The 27976-nt window shown below is 48.0% G+C and overlaps 1 protein-coding gene across 2 annotated transcripts; it reads left to right on the top strand.

The window, feature by feature from the left end:
- The first annotated feature begins 450 nt into the window (after positions 1-450).
- On the top strand, positions 451-26868 carry LOC118226293 (ski-like protein). Of its 2 annotated transcripts, none has more exons than XM_035415817.1 (8): positions 451-571; positions 2951-4310; positions 20091-20180; positions 22357-22448; positions 22851-23041; positions 23332-23540; positions 24360-25064; positions 26123-26868. In XM_035415817.1, exons 2-8 carry the CDS (start codon positions 3141-3143, stop codon positions 26321-26323), a joined length of 2658 nt encoding a protein of 885 aa, XP_035271708.1. In that variant the 5' UTR covers positions 451-571; positions 2951-3140; the 3' UTR covers positions 26324-26868. The 2 variants fall into 2 exon arrangements, with proteins under 2 accessions (XP_035271708.1, XP_035271709.1); XM_035415818.1 differs by lacking the exon at positions 451-571 and adding an exon at positions 1363-1479.
- The last annotated feature ends 1108 nt before the right edge of the window (positions 26869-27976 follow it).

Raw genomic sequence — 27976 nt, 5'->3', positions numbered from 1 at the left:
AGCTGCCTTATACTGCACCAAAGATAAATTTGGACAGGGTGATTTAGATTAATGAGTGGCCTTTTTCAAAACATTGCCTAATGATAGTAAACCTACTTTATTATTTTGTTAAAAGGAAGGATTAATTAATTAATTAATTAAACGTATATTCATAATAAAATCAATTAAAATTTTATTATGAATATACGTTTAAAAACAGTCAACAAAATGACCAAGAAAACCTACCATATTACACCGAATTTCATTTGATGGGGTTGTTAAAATGGGTCAACTTCAAAAGCATCAGAGGTCACGACAAGCGCCAGGACTCAAACAGACACATCAAAACGAATTTACAGACGGCTGGGTCAGAGCGAACCCAGACTGCGAGACTGACACCAGAGACTTCGCTCTGTGCTGACACCCCCGCACTGTTTCCGACCGTGCGTGACGTACACAGTTGGAGTGGATTGTGGAGTGACGTCACATGTCTGTGCGTAGTGGTGTGTCTGGGTGCCTGAATGTTGTGGATGGTTGGGCTCAGAGCGGAGGGGACACCGACGGAAGGAGACGAAGCAATTTCTTGAAGCAGGTAAGGTTATTTATCAATTCTGTTACCTAGTAACTTTTCATATTGCTCAGTAATTCATTGGGATGGTTATAAAGCATGTGGCTGATTAGCTTATTCAGCTATAAAAATAAAAGAGCTAAGCCGGTTAGCTGGCAGGCTAAGCTTGTAAACAACGTGCAGTAACATTAGCTCGCTAGCCAGCAAACCTTACGGATTTCCGAGGGTGTGTAGGGAACTATCAGCTAATTATTATTTTATATCGGAAACGTGATTGCTACACATATGGCTATCACGAAGAAACCTATTATCTGACTATATAGCCTCAACATTATTTAAAAAGTGCGTTATTTGGTGTTTTGCCACCGTTGCTTCAGTACGAAAATGGAATTTACGAGGATTTTTTTTGCAGAAAAAGGGTGGTAAGGTAACGCTAGCTGGTCGACTATCTAGCTTTATTGAGAGCTTGTAACATGATTAACGACGTTGCTAGCAAGCTACATTTGCACTTCATTGTCCTTTAAGCTTGAATCGCATTGCATTTTAAATGAGCGCCCCTTCTTTGACTGCATTCTGGACGTTTGGTTAGTGTCCTCTGTTACTGGGGGCGATATTTTGTTTTGAAGATGACCCCTACCAACATCGATATTGCTCGGTAATTTTGGCGAGGGGATAAGTGAGAGAGAACAAGCAAGCTAGTCGTGGTTATGAATGTCATTTAGTAGCTAGATAACGGTAGCTACATAGGTGAATCCAGCATCACACAGCTTGCAGAGGGAGGGGTACGGGGCACGGACGGTAGAAATGAATAATTAGGGAGGGATGTGTGAGCTTCATTCCTGCTCATACAAGGGGGCGGAGTGGTCGGAAAACAGCATCTGCAACGACGCACGTTTTTTTGGAGGGGGTAGCACCTTGTGAACACAAATCAGGTATGCGAAAACTATGAAACGAGCAAGGATAATTTGCCTATTAACAGGGGAACACAACTAAACTAACTAGTGGGATTTGATTATTGACCCAGACCCAGCCGCGAGCAGGCTCAATCTCTCTCCGAAAGCTGAATGATGGTGAAGTCTGCCAACCTGGCAAGCTAATTTTCTCTGTCAGGAATTTGAGCCTTCCGTGTTTTACGCACGGTGCCCGGTGCCATATGGGCAATGTTTATTACTGTGCTATACAGGCTTTTCGTTGCGGTTTCAGCAGGAACATCTGGTGCGAATAAGAGAGCCCCAGTTTGTGCGGTTGGTGGGTGAGATTGTTAGTGTTGGAATTAATCTGGAAAGTATAAGTAATAAAGATCGCACTGGACGTCAGATACATTTTGAAACAAAGGCGGATGGATGAGTTTTAAAATCTGTAGCATTGCAAGCCATTCGTCTTAAGCTCTCGACAGACCTCGGCAGTTTATTGGCTGATGGTGGGCTAAATCATGCTTTTTGACGAGGTAGTATGCTAAAATGTGATGAATCTTTGAGTTTTACGGCTTTTAATTGAAGTGGAATGGAAAATTTTGAAATGGCATAATTGGATCCTAATCTTTCATTATGTTTCATAAACTTGTTAAACAACCCCCTGGGGACACTATTATTGCTGTAATTTAATTCTCTTTTACATTGGTTTTTGTTAAATGTAAAATGATCTGTGCTTTGAGCCATGTTTGTTTGGCTTAATATGTGGGCAGTGCATGCAAAGTTTGACGCTTTCATATAACTATTTTATTTTAACTGCAATTTTAACTTATTCAATTTCTTAATAATAATTTATGGCTTGGTGGACAGCTGGTCTGTATTTAGGGACATGAGTCTATTTTCGGTAACGTTACAATTAACTGAACGACAGTCACCAAGGTGAAGTTGACACGTTCCCACAAAATGGATTAACCAAGACACTGGTACAATTTTGTTGGATAATATGTCGTACGCATATTTAGCATTTTTAGCAGTCTCAGGTTTTTACCAGACTGAAGTAGTATACTAATCACATTAATTGCTTTCAAGCAACACCCAATTGGCTCAATTTTCTACACACTGGGACCTCCACTTTTCATCCAAGGGAATAAATGAGCATTAGGACAAGTAGAAAATATGTAAATTAGCCCCAATACAGGGCACTTGCTCAGTATTTTGAGGTCATGTGTTCTGGTGATGTAAATGCTGGTTTTAATATTTACAGTCTTCCAAAATCTAAGTACAGTAATTCTTCATAATTATGCAGTTTTTAATAATTTATTCATTTTTGCGCTATACATCATTGTAAGAAACCTAGACATTTTTGGTGGGTTAACATGTCATAGGTGGATAATGGACAGTATTTTTGCCTGGCAGTAGAACAACTTGTGGTTCATTTTAAATTGGAAAAAGCATACGTATTTGATGTGAAAATCTTTCTTATCCTCTCCAGGGAAAAAAAAAAACTTATACAAGCCTGTTGTTGGGACCCTTCATAACATCCGCATGGACGTGTCATTGGGATACCTGAAAATTTTGTAAGCAGTGGAAGAAAAAAAAACCCGGAAAGTTCTCTTTCCCCAGAGGATTCAGCTTGTCTTGTAGGAGGCGGCAGAGCGTTAGACTCCATTTCGCCGGCTAACATGGCGGGCGCTCAGGCTGGTGTGAATACCCTATGCCGGGAGGCGGTGCCCTTTCAGGGGAACCTCAAAAGGCAGAGCCGCGAGAGGCCGGTGGACGCGCCCATCAAGAAGCGCGTGATGGCGGAGATGAACCTGAAACGCAAGCATCTGGAGGTGCCCTTCAGAACCCCCAAGATTAAGAAGGAGCACCTGGAGGAGGAGGAGGAAGCGGAGGAGAAGGCGAAGAAGGAGGGGAAGCGGGAGGAGAGGGAGAGGAGCGAGCGGCGGTGGTCTGAGGAGGCGGACGACAGGAGCGGGAAGCAGTACTCCGGGGGCGGAGCCTTGGACCTGAGCCCGGGGCTCAAGCACACGCTGGCCCAGTTCACGCTCAGCAGCCAGAGCTCTCTGGGGGGCCCCGCCGCCTTCTCGGCCCGCGGGGCCCAGGACCTCATCGCCCCCCTGCCCTCCCCTCCCGTCCTGGGCGGGGGCCCCCTCCTGGTGCCCTGCGACAGCTCCACGGAGCTCACGCACTCGCTCCTGGAGGGGGAGTCCATCACCTCCTTCATGGTGGGCGGGGTGAAGAGGCTGTGCCTGCCGCAGGTGCTCAACTCGGTGCTGCGGCAGTTCTCCCTGCAGCAGATCAACGCCGTGTGCGACGAGCTGTACGTCTACTGCTCCCGCTGCGACGGCGAGCAGCTGCACATCCTCAAGGTGCTGGGCATCCTGCCCTTCAACGCGCCCTCCTGCGGCCTCATCACACTGACCGACGCCCAGCGCCTCTGCAACGCCCTGCTGCGCCCGGGCGCCGCGCTGCCGCCGCCCCTGGACCCCGGCGGCGGCGGGGGCGGCGGGAAGCTGAGGGAGGGCGAGACCAGCTTTCGGGTGGAGCACCAGTGCCTGGGGAAGTGCCAGGGCGTGTTCGCCACGCAGCTCTACACCCACCCGGACGCGCCCTGCATCCAGTGCGTGCAGTGCCACCTCCTGTTCGCCCCGCAGCGCTTCGTCATGCACTCCCACCGGTCGCCCGACAAGCGCACCTGCCACTGGGGCTTCGACTCCGCCCGCTGGGCCCGCTACCTGCACCTGGGCAGGAAGCACCTGGGCTCGCCCCGGGAGGCGGAGCTTAGGCGACTGCTGGAGGAGGTGAAGGAGAAATTCCACTGCCCGCCGAGGAGGGCGCCTCCGGACAAGGTGAGCGCCATCCCTGCTTTTTTTAATCCGCCGTATTTCCATACAGAGGGAGGAGTTGTGCAGTGAGTTTGGGCATTTTCCAGATTCCCATATTTCCTGTCATTTTGCTCAGCTAGTGATCTGCGTAATTTAATGGGCCAGTAAGTCTTTGTCCCTCCATCTGTACTGAGGAGGTGTTCGTTCGTGAAATTACTGCACGTGGGCGCTACGGTCGGCCCATCCAGAACTGCACAGAATAAATTCAGAATGGTTATTCATTCAGTCCTCCATTCTTCATACTGCAGCCTGCTCTTTAGCGAGGTTTGCTGCTCTGTGCAGTGCTTCAGTATAACGCGGAGCTTTAATACGGACTTTCTCCCGGCTTCTGATTCTGCTCACGTTGTGCCTCTGGTTCCAGTGCGCGCCCTTTGCTCAGAGAGCTTATTTCAGTACCCGACTGCAGTCAGCCTGTGAGTGAGAGACCCTCCTGTTTCCAGGGCTGCCGCGGTCGACCGTCCACAAACTAAAGTTGGAACACGTTCGGAGGGTAAATGTAAAAGACCCACAGATGGCTCGGTTTTATCGTAAAAAACCATCATGGAACACAGGGTGCATGACATGCACTGTACCCAGACGGTGGATTGTGAAAAAAGTTTGTCATCTGATCCGGGAAGTGAGATTTATTGGTATTCATGTACATTCCCCTGCACATCGTTGTACTGGACTGGAGTTTTAGGGCCGGGCGTTAAAAGTGTGGGTTTTGAAAGTGGCACTGGCAGATGGTGTGATCAAAGATTTAAACGACAGCCCAAAAACATTGTGGGTGTGCGCGAGGCATTTTTCCCATCGGTGGCTTTGAGGCGGTCTGAAGTGAAAGAATGGAGGAAGGTTTCCTGCAGTTTGAGTGTTTTCTTAAACCACGGTTGACCCAGACGGCGTGCGAGAGGTTATAGCCCCTGTCCACGTGTAGTCTCGCCTGCCGAGGGGTCGGGGGGCGGAGTCCAGACCGTTTCCATGGGAGCGGTGGCGGGGGAATGGGGGGAGGGAACCAGCTGGCTTGTTTATGACCTGCAGGGGTGGGTCACTCAAAGGTCACTGAGCCGTAACTCAAAACTGAATGACGTTTTGAGATGTTTTTTCCCAGGCTGATTGTTAATTTTCTGTTAAGGTTCATTATTATTTCATTGTTATTAATGGGTGGTATTGTAGTATAATAGTTAGGGAACTGGGCTTGTTAGTCAGAAGTTGAGGGTTTGATTCCTGGCAGGGCTGCTGTCATGGTAGCCTTGTGCAAAAGTGCTTATTTACTCAACTGCTTCAGTAAATAAATATCCAGCTTGATAAACGGGTTGTATGTAAAAATGTAGCTGATCTGTGTAAATTGCTCGGAATAAGAACATCTGCTAAGTGCCAAGATGTAAAGGTCATTTTTCTCTCGTCAAGTCAAATATATTTTCTTCCAGGCAACCAAAATTCTGCTGCGGTTATTGTACCAGCAGTTTTTACCTGTTAATTCTCCCTAAGAAATGGACCGTCGTCTGAAGTGGAGTGAGCAGTCTTTTTCTGCTTCTTTAAATGTCACCTTGAAAAACGCAAAGTCACTAAATGGTACTCAGATTTTGAAAGGGCATTATGGGATTATGCTGTTGCCACGGATTCAAGCTAACTGACTGGTGACCTCGCTGGCGGACTGCAGTGCATCCGTTTATGTGTCTGTGGGTTCTGCTTTTGTCGAGAGCCTCTCGCTACTGCCACTATTGGAAAATGGCCACCATGCCAGACACAAAAGCAGAAGCGTTTCTGTCCCAGTCCATTCTTGTCCCAGCAGGCTTTGCTTTTCTCAACACCAAATGCTGTGTAACCCTGGGACTTCTTGCAACACGTTGAAATTAATTTGCTGTCTGCATGCACATCTTGCAAACTACAGTTTTTCCGGCGACGATTTCTGTCCAAATTTGTTTCTGAGGTCTGTTCGTGAGGCAATGAAAAATGGAGCGAGACTTCGACATGGTAATGATGGACTCCTACGATTTCAGAACTGAAATCACCAAGATATGAGCTTAAAACTAATGCTGTTGGCAGGTCTTATGGTAAGGGAGAGGGTTTGGGATTTGGTTATAGAAGCTATGGGGGAGAAAGCACCGACTGTCTAATTGGTGTGTTCTATTGGGGAAAAAAAAATCTTTGACCTAAATGGAAATGTGCCCTTAGCGTAGATGGCACATTATTAAGGTAGCACGTTTTCACAGCGTTGCAGCAACGTTGCGACAGCGTTGGCTGTTATATGGCCATTTTATTGCACATTTGATTGTTTTTGGCCCTCGAGGGGCTAGGACTGTTTTGAGGGGTCCCTCTGCACTGAAGCTGTAAGTGTTCTTGACTGACTGCATTGTTGTTTTCTTTTTGTTTATTTAAACCAGGGAAAAGCGTCAAAGCCGCGGTCCTCCGCAAACGCGCTTCCACATGTCGCTGTCGTGTTGAGCGTCAGCTTTGGCTGTGTTGGTGTGGTCAGCACTCTCTCTCTCTCTCTCTGGAGCTCTCTTTTTGCTCTGAAGCTGTACAAGTGCTGTGGTGGAAATGCTGTCTGGCAGGCAGTCTGGCCTCCGAGCCCTCTGTGCCCCTCCCAGACCATGTGGAGCCCCTCCCACATCCTCAGAACCCACTCACTCTCACCCTCACGCTTGACTACTCTGATTGGCTGTGAAAATCCCTGCCTTTCCTGTCCACTGTGGTTCCTCGGGTCATCACTGTAAATACGTTTTTTTCTTTCTCAAATCAATACAACAGCAAGACTCAAGTACACAACAAGGAGTGCACAGGCTTCACATAAACTCAAACCAACAATGCCGCACCCCTCCCTATAAAGCGTGCACTCATGACAGGCACCACGTATTAGCCCTAATTAAGAGGAAATGACTGAATTAAAATCCCACCCCTGAGATGTAGCCTACACCACAAAGTCGATGGAAAAACAAGACGGGCAAACTTAATCCCATACCGTGAAGCATCCTACAATAGCGTGCCCTCACACAGGCAGATAATCTTTAGCTGTACATCTTTAAAAGGCTAAAACATGTAAGCAAACAAACAGACTTTTTTACTTGATATTTCTAGTGACAAACATTAAGCACCTGTTACCATACAAGACAGCACCTTCAGTGACCACATTATGGTACCATTGCCCCGGTGGCCATGAAAAATGTAGAACTCTAGCTTACCATTGACGGCTTGTTGGAGGAGGTCACGTATCACACACTGATTTGGAATGCACTTCTTTATGCAGACGGCAACCTTATCGCAGTACTACTAGCCTTTTCTTTAACCGCAGGAAGTACATTTTTTTGATGTTCCTGAGTTTTAATTGGCTGTAGTACAATGATGACATGCACAGAAACAAATCAAGTTCCTTATGTTAAAAAGCTTGCTATAGCGCAACATGCCTTTTCTTTGAATCTCGCAATGCAACCAACGGCTGTGTAATTATGATCATTAAACACAAATGTCAGACCAATATCTGCGCTTATAGAATGCATTGTATATTTTTTCTTGTGTTTCGGCTCTTCTTGTCACCGTAAAAAACGCGGAATTCCGCGTTAACGCGACCTCTGCTGTACTGTTGATTTTGTCCTCTATCATTTCAGTGCCGTTTGTGTAGCATGTAGGCTAGCTACATATTTGGTTGATTTTTGTGCCGTCCTAATCAAAGTCCCTCACTTATAACCTAGTTAAGAGATGTTTCGGTATGGCGTTGCATAAATTGTATTTTTAGTAATATTCTTTGTGTAAAGCGGAAAGAAATGAAAGCAGGCCCTTGAGCAGGGTCCGCTGCACTAGCGGTGAAGTAGGTTGTGCTAGAATGCACTGTAACGTGTGCATTTTAATCAGGCTGACTCACTGTGTGTGAGTGGCTGGAATGGTTGCTGTGTGAGGGAAGCTCTCATATTTTCCTCCCTTCCTTCCTTCCCTCCCTCATTCTTTTCTTTTTTTGATTTCTCCCTTTGTTTCCAGCTCCCCACTTTACTCTCAAATTCATATTGAGTGTTGTGGCCAAGACAAACGTCCATAGAGGTTTCGCTGGTTTTCGGAAGGCATTCCAGCAATTATACAGAACAGAGAGAAATGGGAACAAGTTATAATAGTTAAACACTTCAGTAGCAGTAAATAGTTTTTGCACAGCTACACTGCCAGTGCAGTAACAATAATAACGTAACTCTAAATGACTTATTCCTGCTCTGTCTCTTTCTCTCTGCCTCTCTCCCCCCCTCTCCCTCGCCCTCTCAGTCGCTGTCTTTTCTTTTACTTCAGTGAAGTTTCAGAGAGGAATGCATCGATAGTATAGTAATGGCATAACACACAGATGGAGTAATGCACCTCACTGAAATACGCACCATCCTCTCTCTGTCTCTCGCCGTATAATGAGTGTGACACATTAGTCTGGATGTACCTAACACCTCCCGCCTGCCTGCTGTTTTTCCTTTCATTTTAATGAGATACGGGGACGTGCAGGGGGCGCGGCTTTGTGTTTTTCAGACCGTCTCTGGCTGCCGGTTAACCTTTCTCATAGTGTGAGGTTGAGGAGCGGCACGTTTGAGCGGAGAGAGCCCAGCCTCGTTGTGTCGTTTAATTGGGAGCACAGCGGGAAAGCACTGGTTTCACAAATTATTTTTCTGGAAGGGGTTTTCCGCTTCAGTAGTCTTTTCTTTTCTGCATTACACGGCTGGGTGTGTGGGTAAACTTCAAAGACGTTGAATAAAATAAAAATATTCCAACATTTTTGGAAGTCCAGCTCACAGCAAAATCTTGTTTTATTTCTTAAACTAATAAATAAATAGGTCAGATAGCTGCTTAACATTTTTACGCAAGTGTGTGTTCAGGAATCGGATGTAATATTGTTTGCAAGTGGTAACAGTCAATCAGTTGGTTTCAAGACAACTGTCCTGAGTTTAGCTAATAGCGAAATGCTTCAGTGGGGTTTTAGGTCAACTGAAAGGCATTCCAAGAAAAGGAGCTTCTAGCACAGGGGAGACCGGGAACCCTTCAGTCTGACCCAGGGGTGTTCGGTCTTATCTGAGTGGGGCTATTGTGGGTTCATTTATTGAGCCAGATAGTAAAACCGTTCATTTGACAAATCAGGATTTTTGCTGCAAACCATATGGTTGATGAGCCGAATCAGGATTGGTTTCAATGCTGCTCTGGAGGAGAAGTCTGCACCATCACCAGCCCTGTTCAGATGATTGGGTGGCCAATGCAAATGTTGACTGGATTGTTGACCTCCGCCAGATGTGCCGGACGGGCGGCTGGACCGGTGAGCAGGGCACCTGCCGAAGAGTAGGCTTGGCTGTGGAGCAACCCAGTCCCGCCCTGCTTCTTCCGTTACGGTTTTTACCGGCTGTGGCTCACCGAGTTCAGGTTTCCGGTGATTCTTCAGCATTTTTGCGTTACCACGGCCGACCCTCTGACTCTCTCGTTGGCAGAAAAGACCGAGGAGGGTGACACGGAAGCGAACGGTTCACTCGTCATGATAACCGGTGAGACAGCGTGAGGTCTTGGGACCGTGGCGGCATCGTTTAGGTCCGTCGTTCTGTGTGAGATATCGTAATTTGTTACTATGGTTACAGATAACCTGATGAAGAAGCACCAGGTGGGCCAGCGTGGGCGTTGGTGCCGGTCCGGCCCAGCCCGGTTTCGGCTCTCTGGTGAGGAAGCGAGGGTGCATCTGGCTCAGCCTCTCAGGCCTTAGGGTTGAAAGGGAAGTGAAATGGAGTTGTACATTTACATTTAAGCACTAGGCAAACAGAATGACTTGCACAGCTTACATACATTTTTTGCATTCTATAGGTACTGCTGGATATATTGTGAATTGAATTGAATTTATCTTGGGTTGAGTTGAGTTGAAGTAGATTGAATTTAACCTCCAGCCTCTGAGTTGCAAGAATTGAGTTGAGTTGAGTTGAATTGAACTTCCAGCCTTGCGTTACTCAAGTTTAGTTAGCCTAGGTTGAGTTGAATTGAACCTCCAGCTTCAAGTTACACAAGTTGAGTTAGATTGAGTTGAATTGAACCTCCAGCTTCAAGTTACACAAGTTGAGTTAGGTTGAGTTGAATTGAACCTCCAGCTTCAAGTTACACAAGTTGAGTTAGGTTGAGTTGAATTGAACCTCCAGCTTCAAGTTACACAAGTTGAGTTTGATTGAGTTGAATTGAACCTCCAGCTTCAAGTTACACAAGTTGAGTTAGGTTGAGTTGAATTGAACCTCCAGCTTCAAGTTACACAAGTTGAGTTAGGTTGAGTTGAATTGAACCTTCAGCCTCGTGTCATAAGCTCAGACTCTGTTCACGAATTTTACTACACTGCTGCTCATAAAAATGGCAGATCTCTCAAAGACTTGACGCTGCACTCAAGGCTTGTGGGGGTGTTTGCAGGATTCTGTTTCATGAGAGAGAGAGAGGGGGGGAGGGAGAAATAGAGGAGGGATGGAGAGAGGGATGTCGGGAATGAGAAAGCGCTGGTGAGAGTTCACTAGTTGGCTGCAGGCTTGTTAGCATTTGGGCTTTGAGTAAACAACATGTTTACCTGGAGAAGCCTGCTAGTGCAGCTGTTGCTATTTAAAAAAAGGGATGTGTGTGTGTCGTCATGACAGGTGCCAGTCAAATCACCTGAGTGGTGGTGAGGGGGGCATTACACAGACAGACAAGTTTCTTTAGTACTTGTGTTTATGTTATATATTTATGAGCATCAGCTTCTGGAATCCAGACCTCGTACCCAGCACACACACACACTCACACACACGCACACACACACACACACACACACACACACACACACACAAATGCACACATTCATATGCAGTTATGGTTACGTAGGAAGTGCATTCTTACACCAGAGGTGCTCCTGTGCATTTACTGTGGATCATGCTCATGACCACAAACGGTCTGCATCAGATTTTTAAAAATGCAAATATCTGCATTACTTACAGTGTTGATCAGTCATGACCACAAACAATCTGCATCAGGCTCAATGTGGATCACGCTCAGGACCACAGATACCTGCATCAGATACAGTGTGGATCAGTCAGGACCACAGATACCTGCATCAGATACAGTGTGGATCAGGCAGGACCACAGATATCTGCATCAGAAACACCATGGATCAGTCAGGACCACAGATATCTGCATCAGAAACAGCATGGATCAGTCAGGACCACAGATACCTGCATCAGATACAGCGTGGATCAGTCAGGACCACAGATATCTACATCAGATACAGCGTGGATCAGTCAGGACCACAGATATCTGCATCAGATACAGTGTGGATCAGTCAGGACCACAGATATCTGCATCAGATACAGTGGGGATCAGTCAGGACCGACCACAGATATCTGCATCAGATACAGTGTGGATCAGTCAGGACCACAGATACCTGCATCTGATACAGTGTGGATCAGGCAGGACCACAGATATCTGCATCAGAAACACCATGGATCAGTCAGGACCACAGATATCTGCATCAGAAACAGCATGGATCAGTCAGGACCACAGATACCTGCATCAGATACAGCATGGATCAGTCAGGACCACAGATATCTGCATCAGATACAGCGTGGATCAGTCAGGACCACAGATACCTGCATCAGAAACACCGTGGATCAGTCAGGACCACAGATATCTGCATCAGATACAGTGTGAATCAGTCAGGACCACAGATATCTACATCAGATACAGTGTGGATCAGGCTCAGGACCGACCACAGATATCTGCATCAGATACAGTGTGGATCAGTCAGGACCACAGATATCTGCATCAGATACAGTGTGGATCAGTCAGGACCACAGATATCTGCATCAGATACAGTGTGGATCAGTCAGGACCACAGATATCTGCATCAGATACAGTGTGGATCAGTCAGGACCACAGATATCTGCATCAGATACAGTGTGGATCAGTCAGGACCACAGATATCTGCATCAGATACAGTGTGGATCAGGCTCAGGACCGACCACAGATATCTGCATCAGATACAGTGTGGATCAGGCTCAGGACCGACCACAGATATCTGCATCAGATACAGTGTGGATCAGTCAGGACCACAGATATCTGCATCAGATACAGTGTGGATCAGTCAGGACCACAGATATCTGCATCAGATACAGTGTGGATCAGTCAGGACCACAGATATCTGCATCAGATACAGTGTGGATCAGTCAGGACCACAGATATCTGCATCAGATACAGTGTGGATCAGTAAGGACCACAGATATCTGCATCAGATACAGTGTGGTTCACGGTCAGGGCCTCACAGTCTGCCGGAACGCAGACATCCGCTGTAATCCGCGGGTGTGTTTTAGCGGTAAGCGCCCGTGGCTCCCATTAGAGAACAGCAACACGCAGCTGGCAGATGAGCCGATAAGCTGCTCGTCATAAAGCAGGATCCCTCCGGTGCGCCCGTCCTCCGGGGAGAGAAGCCCCTTTCGCTATTGATCGGTCTGTGGCTGCGGCTGATCAGGGCTGAGAGAGAGCGCGTGAGTTACTGATGTCCTTGCGCTCGGAATTCCCCATCTCACTCGCCGGCCGCTCTCATTGGCGCGACCTCCGCTAGTGTTTTGCGGAGCGCCGACAAACGCACGCTCTCCTCCGTGACGCGCGCCGTGAACTCGCCGGTGTTGTTTTTTTTTTTTCAGCTGAGCGTCGCTCAGGTGCGAGTCCGAGGAAGGCGCTTACGCACGCGAAGCTCGGACGAGCGGGCCGCGAGCGCTCGATCGGCCAGCAGGGGCCGCCGGGGGGGCAGCGAGACGCGGTCAGGTCACCTGACGCCTCCCCAGAGAGAGCAGCCTGTTGGGCAGCTTAAAGATTTTACTGCTCTACGTCCTCCTCGCAGGACGTCAGCCAGTGACATCACACGGTCCTCATCGTGCCCGCTGACCGCGCGATGACCGTCCGGTTTGCTGATTTGGTAAATCTTTAATGAAAATGTGATCTGTGCGGCCCTTTTGGGCTGATCCGGATCAAGGCAGTTCACATGCAGGGCAGACCCTTTCAATTGGTTTGAACTTACGATGGATGGACAAATTAATTAAATCGCTTTTTTTTTTTTGGTTTTTTTTGTGTGTGTAAATTTTTGTTAGCTGTTTTTTATGTACGAGACAAACCTGAAAGTGATAAGTGAGGAGTGGAGTAGGTGTGTGCGCATCCCAGCGCGGCTTCTCTGGGGAAAGGAACTCCACTAAAAACGATAAAACGGTAGCAGTGAGAAAATTTCCTCAGGCTTCCCAATCCTCGTTTTTTCTCTTCTCTCGTTTTTTCCTCTACGTTCTTTCACCCACATCTTTTCCTTTCTCTTTCTCTCCTTCCACATCCCTCAGCCCCCCTGTTCTATCCCCCCCCCCCCCTTTCGCTTTCTCACTCTGCTGAATTTTGGCTTTTGTCCAATGGTTGCACACCGCATCCCCCGAGCGTCACTGGGTCATTGCGTGACTCTCACTTACGCACGCTCTCCCTCTCCATCTCCCTCTCCTTCCATCTCCCTCTCCCTCTCCCTCCCTCTCTCTCTCTCTCTCTCGATCTGTCTCCCTATCCTCTGTAATGATGTGGCTGAGATTCCTGACGCTCTTGCACACGTGCTCACACACACACACACACACACACACGCACGCTCACACATGCTCACACACACTCATGCACGCTCACACATGCTCACACACACACACACAAACACACACACAGGCAGTGGATTCCCTCTAAAGTCGGTGACAGTGTTGAGTGACAGGGTCCCAGTAGAGGCAGCAGTCGTGTTGGCTCATACTGTACACATCGCATACAGATTGCATCAAATACCTGTGATATTTTCACTTGGTCTGCTTGAACAGATGTGCATGTTTTTGCACCTGTAATGTGTCTGTTTACAGTGTGGTCTTGGCCGTTTGCTACAGAGATTGGAGGTGTGTGCATTGAATGAGGCTTGTGTGCGTGTGCACGTGCGCATTCGTGCGTGTGTGTGTTTGAGGGCAGTTGGTGTGTCTGTGTGTCCGTAAGCACGTGGGTGTGTGTAGGCGAGTGAGGAGAGGGGCAGAATCAGAGAGGCTGCTGGGTAATGCTGGCTGACAGGGGTCAGAGTGGCTTAGGGCTTCGTCCTGGATTACTGCACTGACCCCAGGTCAGCGGGGGGTTCAAGCAGAGGCCAGCCAGTGCGGACAGGAAGTGGAGCGCTGCAGCAGCGGCCGCTGCCGGCGGCCACCGGCCACCCTGCGTGGTGTCGCCTCGTCACTGCAGACAGAACAGAGCCGCTGTGGCTGTAATCAAAGCAGCGTCTGTCGCTCTGGCCCGCGGACAGAGGTTTTTCCTGGCTCAAAATAGGGCTCAGGTGGTGACTTTGTGTGACAGTGACCGCGGTTGGTCTGGCTGTACCACCGTCAACATTGCCGCATCATCTCCCTTACTTTATTTATTTCCCTGTATTTAGCTACATTTGGAATGTAAAGTTCTGGTCTTCAACGTCTACCACAATGTGTTGAGATGTAGACTATAAAAGATGAAACGTGTCACAAAAATAAAAAGTTGGAAAAAATTTTATATTTATTGAAGGGAGTTACATATTGAAAGTGCCAGAATTGATGGGAAAAATATAGCCTATACTCAAGGATTTACACATTGTACAGGGGCCATTCTACAAGAATATTAGTATTTGGAATTGTAATATGTCTTAAAATGTAGTTCATTTTTGTCACTCAGAACTTTAGGTACAGTATTAATTAACCTTTAAACTTAAAAGAATTCACACAAATGTCAGCCTACTGTATTTAAATTATTTTTTATAAATTCACTCAAAGAAATGCATACACCATCCTTTTTTGTCACTGGTGTTACTTGTACCCTACCTACACAACAGTAAAGGCTTTTCAAAATTTTATTTCTCAGTTAAATCTGCATAGACAAGCTAAAACAGTGTAGGTTCATACAGTAGAATGCACTTAATTGCATTGTGGATTATCACATAATTCGGGTATTTGTATAGAATTGCCAAATCCCGAACATTTTCTGATTCATTCTGTTGTAAAGCAACTGCATATTTGCATATACCATTAGCACATATTTTCATGGAATTATGTCCAATTACATCGCATAATGATCTATAAATATACATTCAAATTTGGCGTAAATAAACTGACAGTTACCCTATAAAGACACACAACCGCAAAAATGTGTGATGGTAGGCAGTTTCTGCAAGTGGCACCCGCGGTATTGAGCAGTCTGTCTGTTTCATTCTTTAATGCAATTTAAGCTGATTCTACTGTAGTTAATTTAATGTGTTTAAGGTTGCACATGAACTTGAAAGACAAAACTTTAAGAACTTTGAAATGCAGTTTCATTCACGACAAAATTGTACCAGTACATTCGCATTTCTAATCATTTCACTGTTTTTTTTTTTTGCGTGGTTTTTCCTATAGACGGCTTGATTTCATTGCAGGGAAAACCCTGTACGTGTGTGTTTGTGCGCACATGCACATTTAGATACCAACATGTATGGAGTTGTGTTTGTATGTATGTAAGTGTGCATGTGTAGATACAAGTGTGTGTTGAAGCGCCTGTGCATGGGGATGTACAAATGTGTGTCTGTGTGTGTCTGGATGTGTGTAGATAGTGTTAGCGTGCATTAGATGCTTGGGCGTGTGCATAGATGTGAGTGTAGATATGTGGGTGTGTTTGTCTTGCACACAGAGACACATCTTTGTGTAGCAGTGTTGCTGTGCCGTGGAGAGGATTTTGCCTAGCGATGTCCTTGGTAACACTTTGTGTTCTCATGGCGTTTCCGTGGCGTTACGGAAGCCATATCACGGCGGCACCGTGCTCCAGCGGGGATCAGACAGGAGGTCGTGCAGCGGGCTGGTGCTGCTTTAGCATCGTCGCTCATTGGACCAAAGCACTGTGGGGGCTGTCTGGAGGAGTAGCTAGTGATTTCACCCTGTCCTTTCCTGTGAGGATTCGCCTTATTGAGTGTGTTTGTGTATGTGTTTGTTTTTCCTTTTTTGTGTGTGTTTTTGTGTGTGTGAGTGCATGCCTGCGTGCACTTTGATGTGTGTGTGCATGTATGCGTGCATGTGTGCGCGGGTCTGTGTGTGTGTGTGCACGCTTTGATGTGTGTGTGCGTGTACCTGTGTGTGTGCGTGCGTGCGTGTGTGTACGTTCGTGCATACCTGCTTGCGTGCGTGTGTATGTGCGCGGGTGTGTGTCTGTGTGCACGCTTTGATGTGTGTGTGCGTGTACCTGTGTGTGTGTGTGTGTGTGTGCGTGCGTGCGTGTGTGTACGTTCGTGCATGCCGGCTTGCTTGCGTGCGTGTGCGCGTGCGTGTGTATTACCTGAGTTAGCTGATCCGGACGGCGTGCGTCTGAACCCGAGCCTGCACTGACAGCTGGGTAACGCTCCCAGCCTGCAGGGTCAGGCCGTACTGCAGAGAGCTGGAGAGCAGCCCCTCTACAGCAGCCTGCCACAAACATAAGGCTGCAGGTCGGAGAGAGCGGGAAGGGGGCAGGGCCGTGGAGGCAGAGGCACAGAGAAAGAGAGAGAGTGAGTCATAGATAGAAGCACTGAAACGAGTGAAGGAGAGCACTAGAGTGCGTCAGAGGCACAGTGAGTCAGAGAGGGAGACTGTAAATCAGGTCCTGACTCACTGGGCCCATTCCCGCAGCGCATCTCAAGAGCTGCGGTCTTAACCTCAGTTTCCTAATCAATTTCTTGCTCTTTTAAACCACTCTTGGCCACTTGAACTCCTCCCCCTGCAGCTGATTGGCTACACAGTCGCCTGGCAACGCCCACATGCCTGACCTGCCCTGTTTCCTCAAGCCATCACTGTAACTCAGCTGGGCTCTCACTTTCTGTCCTGCTGCATTGAAAGTTAATAAATTCATTTTACTGTTAGTGCCATTTGGGACATTAGTTGTTGATTTATTAGCACAGCGATGTGTTATGCTAATATATGATATTAAACTATTTGCATTCATCCAGCAACAGTCTAGTACAATTATTGTTACACGGTGTAATTTTGTGTAAGTCATTATAACGATGTAATTATGTCACCTTACCTTTTAGACCGTACTGGTCCATGAATTGTATGTGAATTAATTGTAATGATTGTGTTCAATATATTAGTCTGAGATTGAGATTGAATTTGCTTTTTGAGAAATGGTCACAATTTATTTGGCTAAACTCCATTGTGAGGATAAATTGGCTCCCAGGAGCTGAGAAGCAGGTTTGAGCCGGAATGGAGCCCAGGCATTGCAGATGGTAAATGGAGTGTCGTAATGGGGCCACGCCACTGTCCCAGGTTGGAAAAGACACAACGGGAGCTTTGCAGTGCTGCCCCATTGCAGTGTTTATCAGAAGGCCGCATGCTAAAGTCAGTTGGGCCTGAGTAAAATGAAGAGGTGAAGTTAATCAGACTTGACACGTGTGCCGGTGTCTCCAAAACGAAAAGGGCCTTGTGGTGCCGACTGACTTGTCAGGAGGGGTGCTGAACATTGTCTAGATATGATTCTCCTCGGACACCTGAAAAATACAGTACCCCAGGTTTACTACTGTTTGTGTGTGTGTGTGTGTGTGTGTGCGTGCTTGTGCATGCATGCACGTGTGTGTGTATATGTGTATGTCTGTGTGCGTTTGTGTGTGTGTGTGTGTGTGTGTGTGTGTGTCTCTGAGCGTGCATGTGTGTGTGTTTGTCTGTGTGCATGTGTATCTGTGTACATATGCGTGTGTGTCTGTATGTATGTCTGTTTGTGTTTGTGTATGTGTGTGTGTGTGTCAGAGTGTGTTTTCCTGTATTACCAGCCTTGCGTTGGTAAGGAACAGAAAACTGAAAATGCAGGAATAGCTGATAGCTGGCATGCTCTGGCAGTACTGTGAGTGAGGTCGTGGGAGACGGAGGCACCATCAGCCTTCATATCCCCACCGAAAGATGTGGGGGGGGGGGGGGGGGGGTGCGGGAGAATGTGCCGGTACCAGGGAGCGGGGTGGGGAGGGCTGAACCCCTCTGTGGTTACTGCGGTAACCGCAGACAGAGCCGCTCCTCCTGCTGCGCAGTGTGTGGTGTGGTGTGCTGGGGTGGGCGAGCAGGCTTCCCTCTCAAAGCCTTCCTTTTATAATGCGCCTTTGCGTGCGAGGTGTGACTGAGGTGCGATGCTGTAATATGCATTTGTCCCTCTGAGGATATGAAGAGAACGTCACTGGGTCAGTGTGCCTCCCTCCCTCCCTCCCTCTGTTCTTTTCTTTCTGTCTCTCCCTCCTCCTCTTTCTCTCATCCCCTTTCTCTCTCTTGCACGACCCCCTCCCCCCACTCCACTTCACTCTGTGTGTATGTGCACGCGCGTGTGACTGTCTATAAATATATATATGTGTGTGTGTGTGTGTGTGTGTACACATACAGACACTCACACGTGCATACATGATGTTTCATATTTCATGCACTGCATTGAGCTTCTCTCATCCCTGTTCTCTCTGTCTCTCCCTTTTTTGGATTTTCTCTTTTTTCTGCATTGGCAGGACACGACGGGCACATTGGCAGAGCAGTTAGCTGAAAATGGAGTCTTGCGTATTTATCCATCTGTCTCCTCTCTGTCCGTCTCACTGCCCCCCTCCCTCTCCCTCTCACGCTCCTGCTCTCTCTCTCTCTCTCTCTCTCTCTCTGTCTCCTCCCCTCTCCATTCTGCATTCTGCTGCAGTGAGATTCCTCTCAAACCCTCCGCACGCCCACGCCATCTCACCCCCGCGCGCACGCCCACACGCTCGCTACTCGCGCCCGCCGCGGCGCAGTTACGCACTCGGGAGACGTCAAAAGGCAGAACCGATAATTTTGACAATAATTAGTGAAGTAAATAGGGGAGTTGGGTAGGAGCTTTCAGAGGGGCCACTCTGGCTGACCACGCATCGATTTTCCTCTTCGCTCTTTGAAGAATCCCGTCCTTTTTTATTTAAAAGAGAACGTTCCTTTTTTTGTGCTAGGGAAATGTGTTTTGTTAAGAGTTGATTATGTGATGAAAACAGCATGCGTTGTTTGTGCCCCGCCCCCGCTCTGTGAGTCCAGCGTGTGTTCTGAGAGGCGCGGGGGGGGGGGGGGGGGCTGCTGTCTGTTGCCGTGGCGGCAGCTTTAGCTTCGGCTGAACCCCTGCCTCTCCGTCACACAGCAAATCGCATCACCACACTGAGCGTGGCACTCTGCGTGTGTGTGCACATGAGTGAGTGTGTGTGTGTGCTTGTGTGTCTTTGTGTGTGTTTGCGTGAGAATGTGTGTGTGTGAGAGTGTGTGCACGTGTGCGTGTGTGTGTGTGTGTGCGCGTGTGTGTGCGTGTACGTGTGGGTGTGTCTGTCTGTGCGTGAGAGCGTGTTTCAGTGTGTGCGTGTGTGAGAGTGTGAGTGTGCGTGTGTGTGTTCATGTGTGTGAGTGCATGAGAGAGTGTGTGTGTGTGAGAGAGAGAGTCTCTCTTGCATGCGTGTGTGCAGTACTGACAGGCTACATGCAGAGTTATTGTTATTCTAGCGGGAGCTGCTGTCACTGCATGGGGCTGAAACTCCACTGTGAATCGTGAGGTACAATGGGGAGGAGGCTTCAAACAGCCCCCTCTCAAATAACAATTCTCTTTCTCACTGCCTCCTGTTTTCTTTCTCCCACAAATTCAAATATGCTTTATTGGCATGACAACAGCATTGCCAAAACAGTCATTTTCATAAGATCTCAATCAGGAATAGTAACATCAAGCTACATAATACTCTCTCTCCTCTCCTCTCTTCTCCCCTCCCTCTCTCTTTCACGCTCACAGAAGGATGGTGCAGATGACAGGGCAGTAAAGAAGGTCTCTGATGTCTGCTCTCAGAATGAGAAACTCTGTGAAAGCGAGCCAGACCAAAAGGTAATCTCCTCCCCCCAGATCCTCTTTCCTGCCCAGCTGACTCCTCCCCCTGTCTGGAGGGATACATTGTAATGAAAACCCGACACATTTTAACACTAACCCCGCCCCACTCCACACCCTGCACTGCCTGCCTCTTGCTGCTCATGCCCTGTTGAGAGAGCCATTTAGTTTAGCTCTATGACACCCTCCACCTCTGATCTCAAACAAGCCATAGCCAGTTACAGTCACTGAGCATATTCAGGGTTTAGCCAGTTACAGTCACTGAGCATATTCAGGGTTTAGCCAGTTACAGCCACTGAGCATATTCAGGGTTTAGCCAGTTACAGCCACTGAGCATATTCAGGGCTTAGCCAGTTACAGCCACTGAGCATATTCAGGGCTTAGCCAGTTACAGCCACTGAGCATATTCAAGGCTTAGCCAATTACAGCCACTGAGCATATTCAGGGCTTAGCCAGTTACAGCCACTGAGCATATTCAAGGCTTAGCCAATTACAGCCACTGAGCATATTCAGGGTTTAGCCAGTTACAGCCATTGAGCATATTCAGGGTTTAGCCAGTTACAGTCACTGAGCATATTCAGGGCTTAGCCAGTTACAGTCACTGAGCATATTCAGGGCTTAGCCAGTTACAGCCACTGAGCATATTCAGGGCTTAGCCAGTTACAGTCACTGAGCATATTCAGGGCTTAGCCAGTTACAGTCACTGAGCATATTACGGGCTTAGCCAGTTACAGTCACTGAGCATATTACGGGCTTAGCCAGTTACAGTCACTGAGCATATTACGGGCTTAGCCAGTTACAGTCACTGAGCATATTACGGGCTTAGCCAGTTACAGTCACTGAGCATATTACGGGCTTAGCCAGTTACAGTCACTGAGCATATTCAGGGCTTAGCCAGTTACAGTCACTGAGCATATTATGGGCTTAGCCAGTTACAGTCACTGAGCATATTCAGGGCTTAGCCAGTTACAGTCACTGAGCATATTACGGGCTTAGCAAGTTACAGTCACTGAGCATATTACGGGCTTAGCCAGTTACAGTCACTGAGCATATTACGGGCTTAGCCAGTTACAGTCACTGAGCATATTACGGGCTTAGCCAGTTACAGTCACTGAGCATATTACGGGCTTAGCCAGTTACAGTCACTGAGCATATTACGGTCTTAGCCAGTTACAGCCACTGAGCATATTACGGGCTTAGCCAGTTACAGTCACTGAGCATATTATGGGCTTAGCCAGTTACAGTCACTGAGCATATTCAGGGCTTAGCCAGTTACAGTCACTGAGCATATTACGGGTTTAGCCAGTTACAGTCACTGAGCATATTACGGGCTTAGCCAGTTACAGTCACTGAGCATATTACGGGCTTAGCCAGTTACAGTCACTGAGCATATTCAGGGCTTAGCCAGTTACAGTCACTGAGCATATTACGGGCTTAGCCAGTTACAGTCACTGAGCATATTACGGGCTTAGCCAGTTACAGTCACTGAGCATATTCAGGGCTTAGCCAGTTACAGTCACTGAGCATATTACGGGCTTAGCCAGTTACAGTCACTGAGCATATTACGGGCTTAGCCAGTTACAGCCACTGAGCATATTACGGGCTTAGCCAGTTACAGTCACTGAGCATATTATGGGCTTAGCCAGTTACAGTCACTGAGCATATTCAGGGCTTAGCCAGTTACAGTCACTGAGCATATTACGGGCTTAGCCAGTTACAGTCACTGAGCATATTACGGGCTTAGCCAGTTACAGTCACTGAGCATATTACGGGCTTAGCCAGTTACAGTCACTGAGCATATTCAGGGCTTAGCCAGTTACAGTCACTGAGCATATTACGGGCTTAGCCAGTTACAGTCACTGAGCATATTACGGGCTTAGCCAGTTACAGTCACTGAGCATATTCAGGGCTTAGCCAGTTACAGTCACTGAGCATATTACGGGCTTAGCCAGTTACAGTCAGTGAACATGTTCAGGGTCATTATGGCACAGGTCATTATGTTACATTTCAATGGAAAAAATATGGCAGTATACCTTTTGCCAAAACGTGATTCGTTGAAAGGCATATCCAAAAGTACAGCAGGAGCTGGATGCTGTTCCTTACCTGTCAGTATGTCTGCCCAGCCCTTCTGTCATGACGTGTGATCGGCCTACTTGTTCGTTTGTCACACGTGCAGGCAAAATCCCACCCTGCCCTCATCCTCAAACCCCGGCTCTGCCCGGACATCAAAGAGGAGGCCGGCCATGCTACTTCAGTCCTCCACCGCAGGTACTGTCCTTTTCCCAGCATGCATCTCTGTGACCTTTATGTCTGGCTCGTAGCTGTTGTCCTAGCAGTGAAATCTGGAATGGAATTAGTAAGGACTATATTAATAGTGATGCTGTTTTCCCCCTGCACACATACATAGGTGCACACACACACACACACACACACACAGACACACACTGAGTAAAACAAATGCATTTACTAATGTACAGGTGGAATGGCAATAGAAAATGTACATGGTCTGCAAATCCATGCAAGGATGACCATACCTTTTTTAATATCGTTTGATTTTACTTGTGCTGATCGATGTCTATTTATAGACTTTAAATCACAATGTTGCCAAACTCACTCACTCTTTCTTTCTCTCCCCCCCCCCCCCCCTTTCACTCCCTTATGGGCTTCCAGCTGCCTCCTGTACATGTATGATAAAGTAGGGACTCCAAACATTTCTCAGGCCCCACCCTTGGGGAAGGAGGGGGCAGGGCTAGGTATGGAGGTTCTGGAGGCACTGTACAAACAGCACTACAGTGGGGCGCGAAGGAGGGGGCTGTCCCAGGACCCGGAGGACACGGCAGTGATGTCATCCCCTGCATCTGGTCAGTGGCACATGTGCCCACGTAAAGCACACAAATTACACACGCACTATACACATGCATAAATACACAGTGGACATAAGCGCTTACACTCACAAACGCGCACGCGCACACACACACACACACACACACACACACACACACTCTCAATTCTCCTTCACAATGTGGCTGCAGTGCATTACCTAGCAGTGGCAGTGTGAACACGGAGGAAACTGGTACGTTTGCTATCAGTGGCAGGTGTGTGTCTGCATCTCTCTGTGCCGTTTCTCTTACCCTTGGCCTCCGTGTCACAGGCTTGCACACGACATGTGGCTCTGCAGCAGGTGAGGTGAAACCCCCGCCCTGGCTCGCCGCCATGGAAACGCCCCAGGGTGAGGACAGCTGCTCTAAGCCTCTGAGGGAGGAGGACAAGGACAGGATGGTGCTGGAGGTCCTGCAGATGTACTGCAGGCAGCAGGAGGTGCTACAATCCACCCTGCAGAAACACAGGCAGCTGGAGATGGCAAGTACCTCTGCATGCATGTGTGCGCGCGCATGCGCGCGTGTGTGCGCGTGTACGCGTGTATGTGCATGCACGTGTGTGTGTGCTCAACTGGGTCAAACACGAGTATTTGTATTTCTAGGTTTTTTTTTTTTAATTAAAAAAAAAAATTACTTCCAAATGCACTGGCCAAAGCAAATGTTTTGTTCTTCAAGTGCCTAGCATCAGTGGCGGCCGGTCAAAGGAGACAAGGGTTGCAGAAATTGCTCAAGTTTGAGAGAGAGGAGAGAAAGTTTCTTTTAACTCACTTTCTGTAAGGCACTCGCCTCCTTTGTGATAAGGCCCATGAGCTGCTACTGCCTCGCATACAAATTTTTGAGATTTTTAGATTTTAGACCTATTTTTTAGACATGCTGATTAATTTAGGAAAATTGTATAAATTGGATCAATATCCTCTGATGAACTCTTTGTAACCCCAGTGTTTTTGAACTATAGAGTGTCGTATTTTCCTGTTTGATGTTCAAGTTTTCCTGTTCAAGTGTGGGTGAAGGTTGTGTGCAACCAGGTTTGTGCACAGGTGTGCATAAGGTTCTCAGTTCATAGCAGTTTGAAGCATTTCGGTTCTTTCTTCAGGTTATTACACTGAGCTGAACCTGCCACAGCATCCCCCTTTTTGTAGTGAAACCTGCAGCAGCTCCAAATGAATTGGGTTTACTTCTGACTGACATGTAGAGTGCTGTTTCTGTCACTGGGGTGTGTGTGAGTGCACATTTGCATGTTCGTTTGTGTTCGTGCACACACACAGCTGGGTATTGACAGACCTGTGTATGTGTGTGACAGGAATTGGAGGCAATGCGCAGAGGTGGCCCCACAGTCCAAGGAGAGCTACAAAAGGAATCGGAGGAAGTGCATACTGAGCATGTGCAGGAGAAGGAGGAAGGCACTGGGCATGCTCAGAAAAAGGAGGAGTGTTCCGAGTCTGGTCAGAATAAGGAGAAGAGCACCACGGCAGCTCAAAAGAATAGAGGAGAGCAGACTGAGCATGGTCAGAATAAGAAACGCACTGAGCATGGTCAGAGTAAGGGGGAGGAGCAGACTGAGCATGCTCAGAGTAAGGGAGAGGAGCATACTGAGCATGCTCAGAGTAAGGGAGAGGGGCATACTGAGCATGCTCAAAGTAAGGGAGAGGAGGACACTGAGCATGCTCAGGGTAAGGGGGAGGAGCACACTGAGCATGCTCAGAGTAAGGGAGAGGAGGACACTGAGCATTCTCAGAGCAAGGGAGAGGAGCATACTGAGCATGTTCAGAGTAAGGGGGAGGAGCACACTGAGCATGCTCAGAGTAAGGAGCTGGTGCACATTGAGCGCTGTCAAAGTGAAGGGAAGGAATGCACTGGGGATGCTCAGAATGACATGGAGGGGAGTACTGAGCATGCTCAAAATCAGAATGAAAGCAAGCTGGACACAGTGGGGAATCTGAAGCCACAGACGTGCACATGCAAGCAGAACATGGAGCAAAGCCAGGAGGCCCACTACACCTCTCAGGTACAGTACCAGCCAGGGGAGACAGGGGGCATAACTGAGACAGACATAAGAAATGAACATCGTACAGTGGATGATACAGGAATAATCCATCCCTGAGTTGTTACCATGTCTTGGCAATTCTTTTGTAGAAATAATGTCTCCATGAGTTGAGCTGATATGTGATACAGGTATTGGCTCTGTGATACTCCTCAGTCACAGTTAGAGTCTGGCCCCAGTGCTGTATCTCATACAGGCTGTTTGTAGTTCTATTTCCAGTGTCTAACTCCGCCCACAGTCAGGCCCCAGTGCTGTATCTCATACAGGCTGTTTGTAGTTCAATTTCCAGTGTCTAACCCCGCCCACAACCAGGCCCCAATGCTGTATCTCATACAGGCTGTTTGTAGTTCTATTTCCAGTGTCTAACCCCACCCACAGTTGGGCCCCAGTGCTGTATCTCATACAGGCTGTTTGTAGTTCAATTTCCAGTGTCTAACCCCGCCCACAACCAGGCCCCAATGCTGTATCTCATACAGGCTGTTTGTAGTTCTATTTCCAGTGTCTAACCCCACCCACAGTCAGGCCCCAGTGCTATATCTCATACAGGCTGTTTGTAGTTCTATTTCCAGTGTCTAACCCCACCCACAGTCAGGCCCCAGTGCTGTATCTCATACAGGCTGTTTGTAGTTCTATTTCCAGTGTCTAACCCCACCCACAGTCAGGCCCCAGTGCTGTATCTCATACAGGCTGTTTGTAGTTCTATTTTCTGTGTCTAACCCCGCCCACAGTCGGGCCCCAGTGCTGTATCTCGTACAAGCTGTTTGTAGTTCTATTTTCTGTGTCTAACCCCGCCCGCAACCAGGCCCCAATGCTGTATCTCATACAGGCTGTTTGTAGTTCTATTTTCTGTGTCTAACCCCGCCCACAGTCGGGCCCCAATGCTGTATCTCATACAGGCTGTTTGTAGTTCTATTTTCTGTGTCTAACCCCGCCCACAGTCGGGCCCCAGTGCTGTATCTCGTACAGGCTGTTTGTAGTTCTATTTTCTGTGTCTAACCCCGCCTCCCTCTCCTCCTCCTCAGCTGCTGGAGTTGCGGCGCAGGCTGGATCAGGCGGAGCAGGACAGGGAGGAGCTGCAGGAGGAGCTGCGCAGGGAAAGGGAGGCACGGGAGAAGCTGGAGCTCATGATCTCCCAGCTCAGGCAGCAGATGTCCCAGTCCGGCGGCTCGGGGGGCCTCCCCGCCGCCGAGACGGCGCCCCACGCCAGCCCCGCCCAGGACTAGGCCTCCCAACCAGGGGACCTCCGACTTCCTGATGATCCCCAAACCACACGCCCTCTCGGCTTTCCCAGTTCTGTACAGGACATTGCTTTCTTCTTCTTTAAACGGACACTTTTTATCATTGTTTGTGTTTTTAAATCAAGATGATTATCTTTTTATGAGATCTTGCAAGGAAAAAAAAAATCTTATGACTGATCCAGGGGGTGGGTTGAGGTTTTAACTTTTTTTTAATTTTTTTGCGAAGGCTGCTGCTTTATGGGCCACTGGCCACACCCACCCCATTAATTCCCACAGCCTGGCCCCATGGTCCCCCTGACCCCCCTGGTCGCCCCGCTTGTGGTCCCCACTCCTTGCCCCGTGTTACAGCACACCCCAGCAGTCCTGAGGCACTGAGACTTGGACCCCAAAACACTGTGGATGAACGATTCCATACCCGTCCCAGGGGTTGCTTTCGGGTCAGCTGGCTGATGCCATCACTGTGGCTGGACAAGTTTGACAAGAGTGTCAGCGATGCCCCCCCCCCCCCCCCCTCCTTAAAGGATTCCATTCTCATCATAGCCCCCCCCCCCCTCCCCAAATTTAAGCAGCAAGTAGTGCACAAAGATGGCAGAAATTTAACCCCCAAAACCCCCGCTGTTGGGAAGGAAACTCTTGAGCGTTGCGAGGGTGTGGTCAGCTTCTCCGAGAAGACCCCGACTGTGGCTCCCGTTCACTTCCCCACCCCCTTTTACAGGGAGCCCAGACTCCTGTACGGCCAACCAGAGCCACAAACTTCCCTGCATGGGAAATACGTATCCTTCCCCACCCTAACATGATAAAATGATGAACAATGTGCAGATATTTATATGAAAATATGAATATGTAAAGTACGAAGATTTGTACCCTTTTGAAGAGGAAACCGTTCAGGAGGAAAGGGTTGTGGTGGGGCGGGGGGCGGGGGGTAGGGGGTTGGCATACATTTGGGACAGGCGCCAGAGATGGCAGGAAGGAACCACACAACATTGGTGTGCTGGGAGAGAGAAACTTTGGAATGTCACTGTGCTGAGGGGTGAAGTTGTTTTATCCTGGTGTCCCCATGTTGGCACAGGGTTGCAAGGAGCAAAAACCTCATGTCTACAGCCAATCAGAAAACTACACTCTGGGAAAAAATGGTTCCAAAAGGCTCCTTTGTGTCTGCAGGCTTGGTTCAGTCAGAAAGCTATCACATTTTTCCCACTTGTTATAGGGTTCCATAAAGAACTAAAAGGTTCCCCTATGGAGACAAGCCAACGACCCTTTCTTTCTGAGAGTGTAGACTGCTCCTTTTTCTCTGATACAGATTAATATATGAATGCGGTTATATATCCAAAATATTAGGAATGTAGCCTGTAGCCTCACTTGCCAGGCTTGTGACATTACGTACTGAGCTTCGATAGGTTTACATGCTGAGGGGAGCCAAGTCCGCACAGCATTAAAAATATGACCTGGTGTTAGGTGGACCTTCCATTCAAAGCTCAAATTCAGTCAAGATAGTTCTTTAGTGGTGCCGGCTGAGTAATTCCTAAGTAATGTTCCTTTCCTAGACACCACGAAATATGTAATTATTCTCGATAAAATTTTATGCAAATATTGTAAAATATATTACAGTAATTTCACAAACTGTTCTACAATGTATAT

Source organism: Anguilla anguilla, chromosome 4, assembly GCF_013347855.1.
Source record: "Anguilla anguilla isolate fAngAng1 chromosome 4, fAngAng1.pri, whole genome shotgun sequence".
Classification (NCBI taxonomy): Eukaryota; Metazoa; Chordata; class Actinopteri; order Anguilliformes; family Anguillidae; genus Anguilla; species Anguilla anguilla.
The sequence above is the reverse complement of the archived record's forward strand: the minus strand, read 5'-3'. Positions and strand labels throughout refer to the sequence as shown.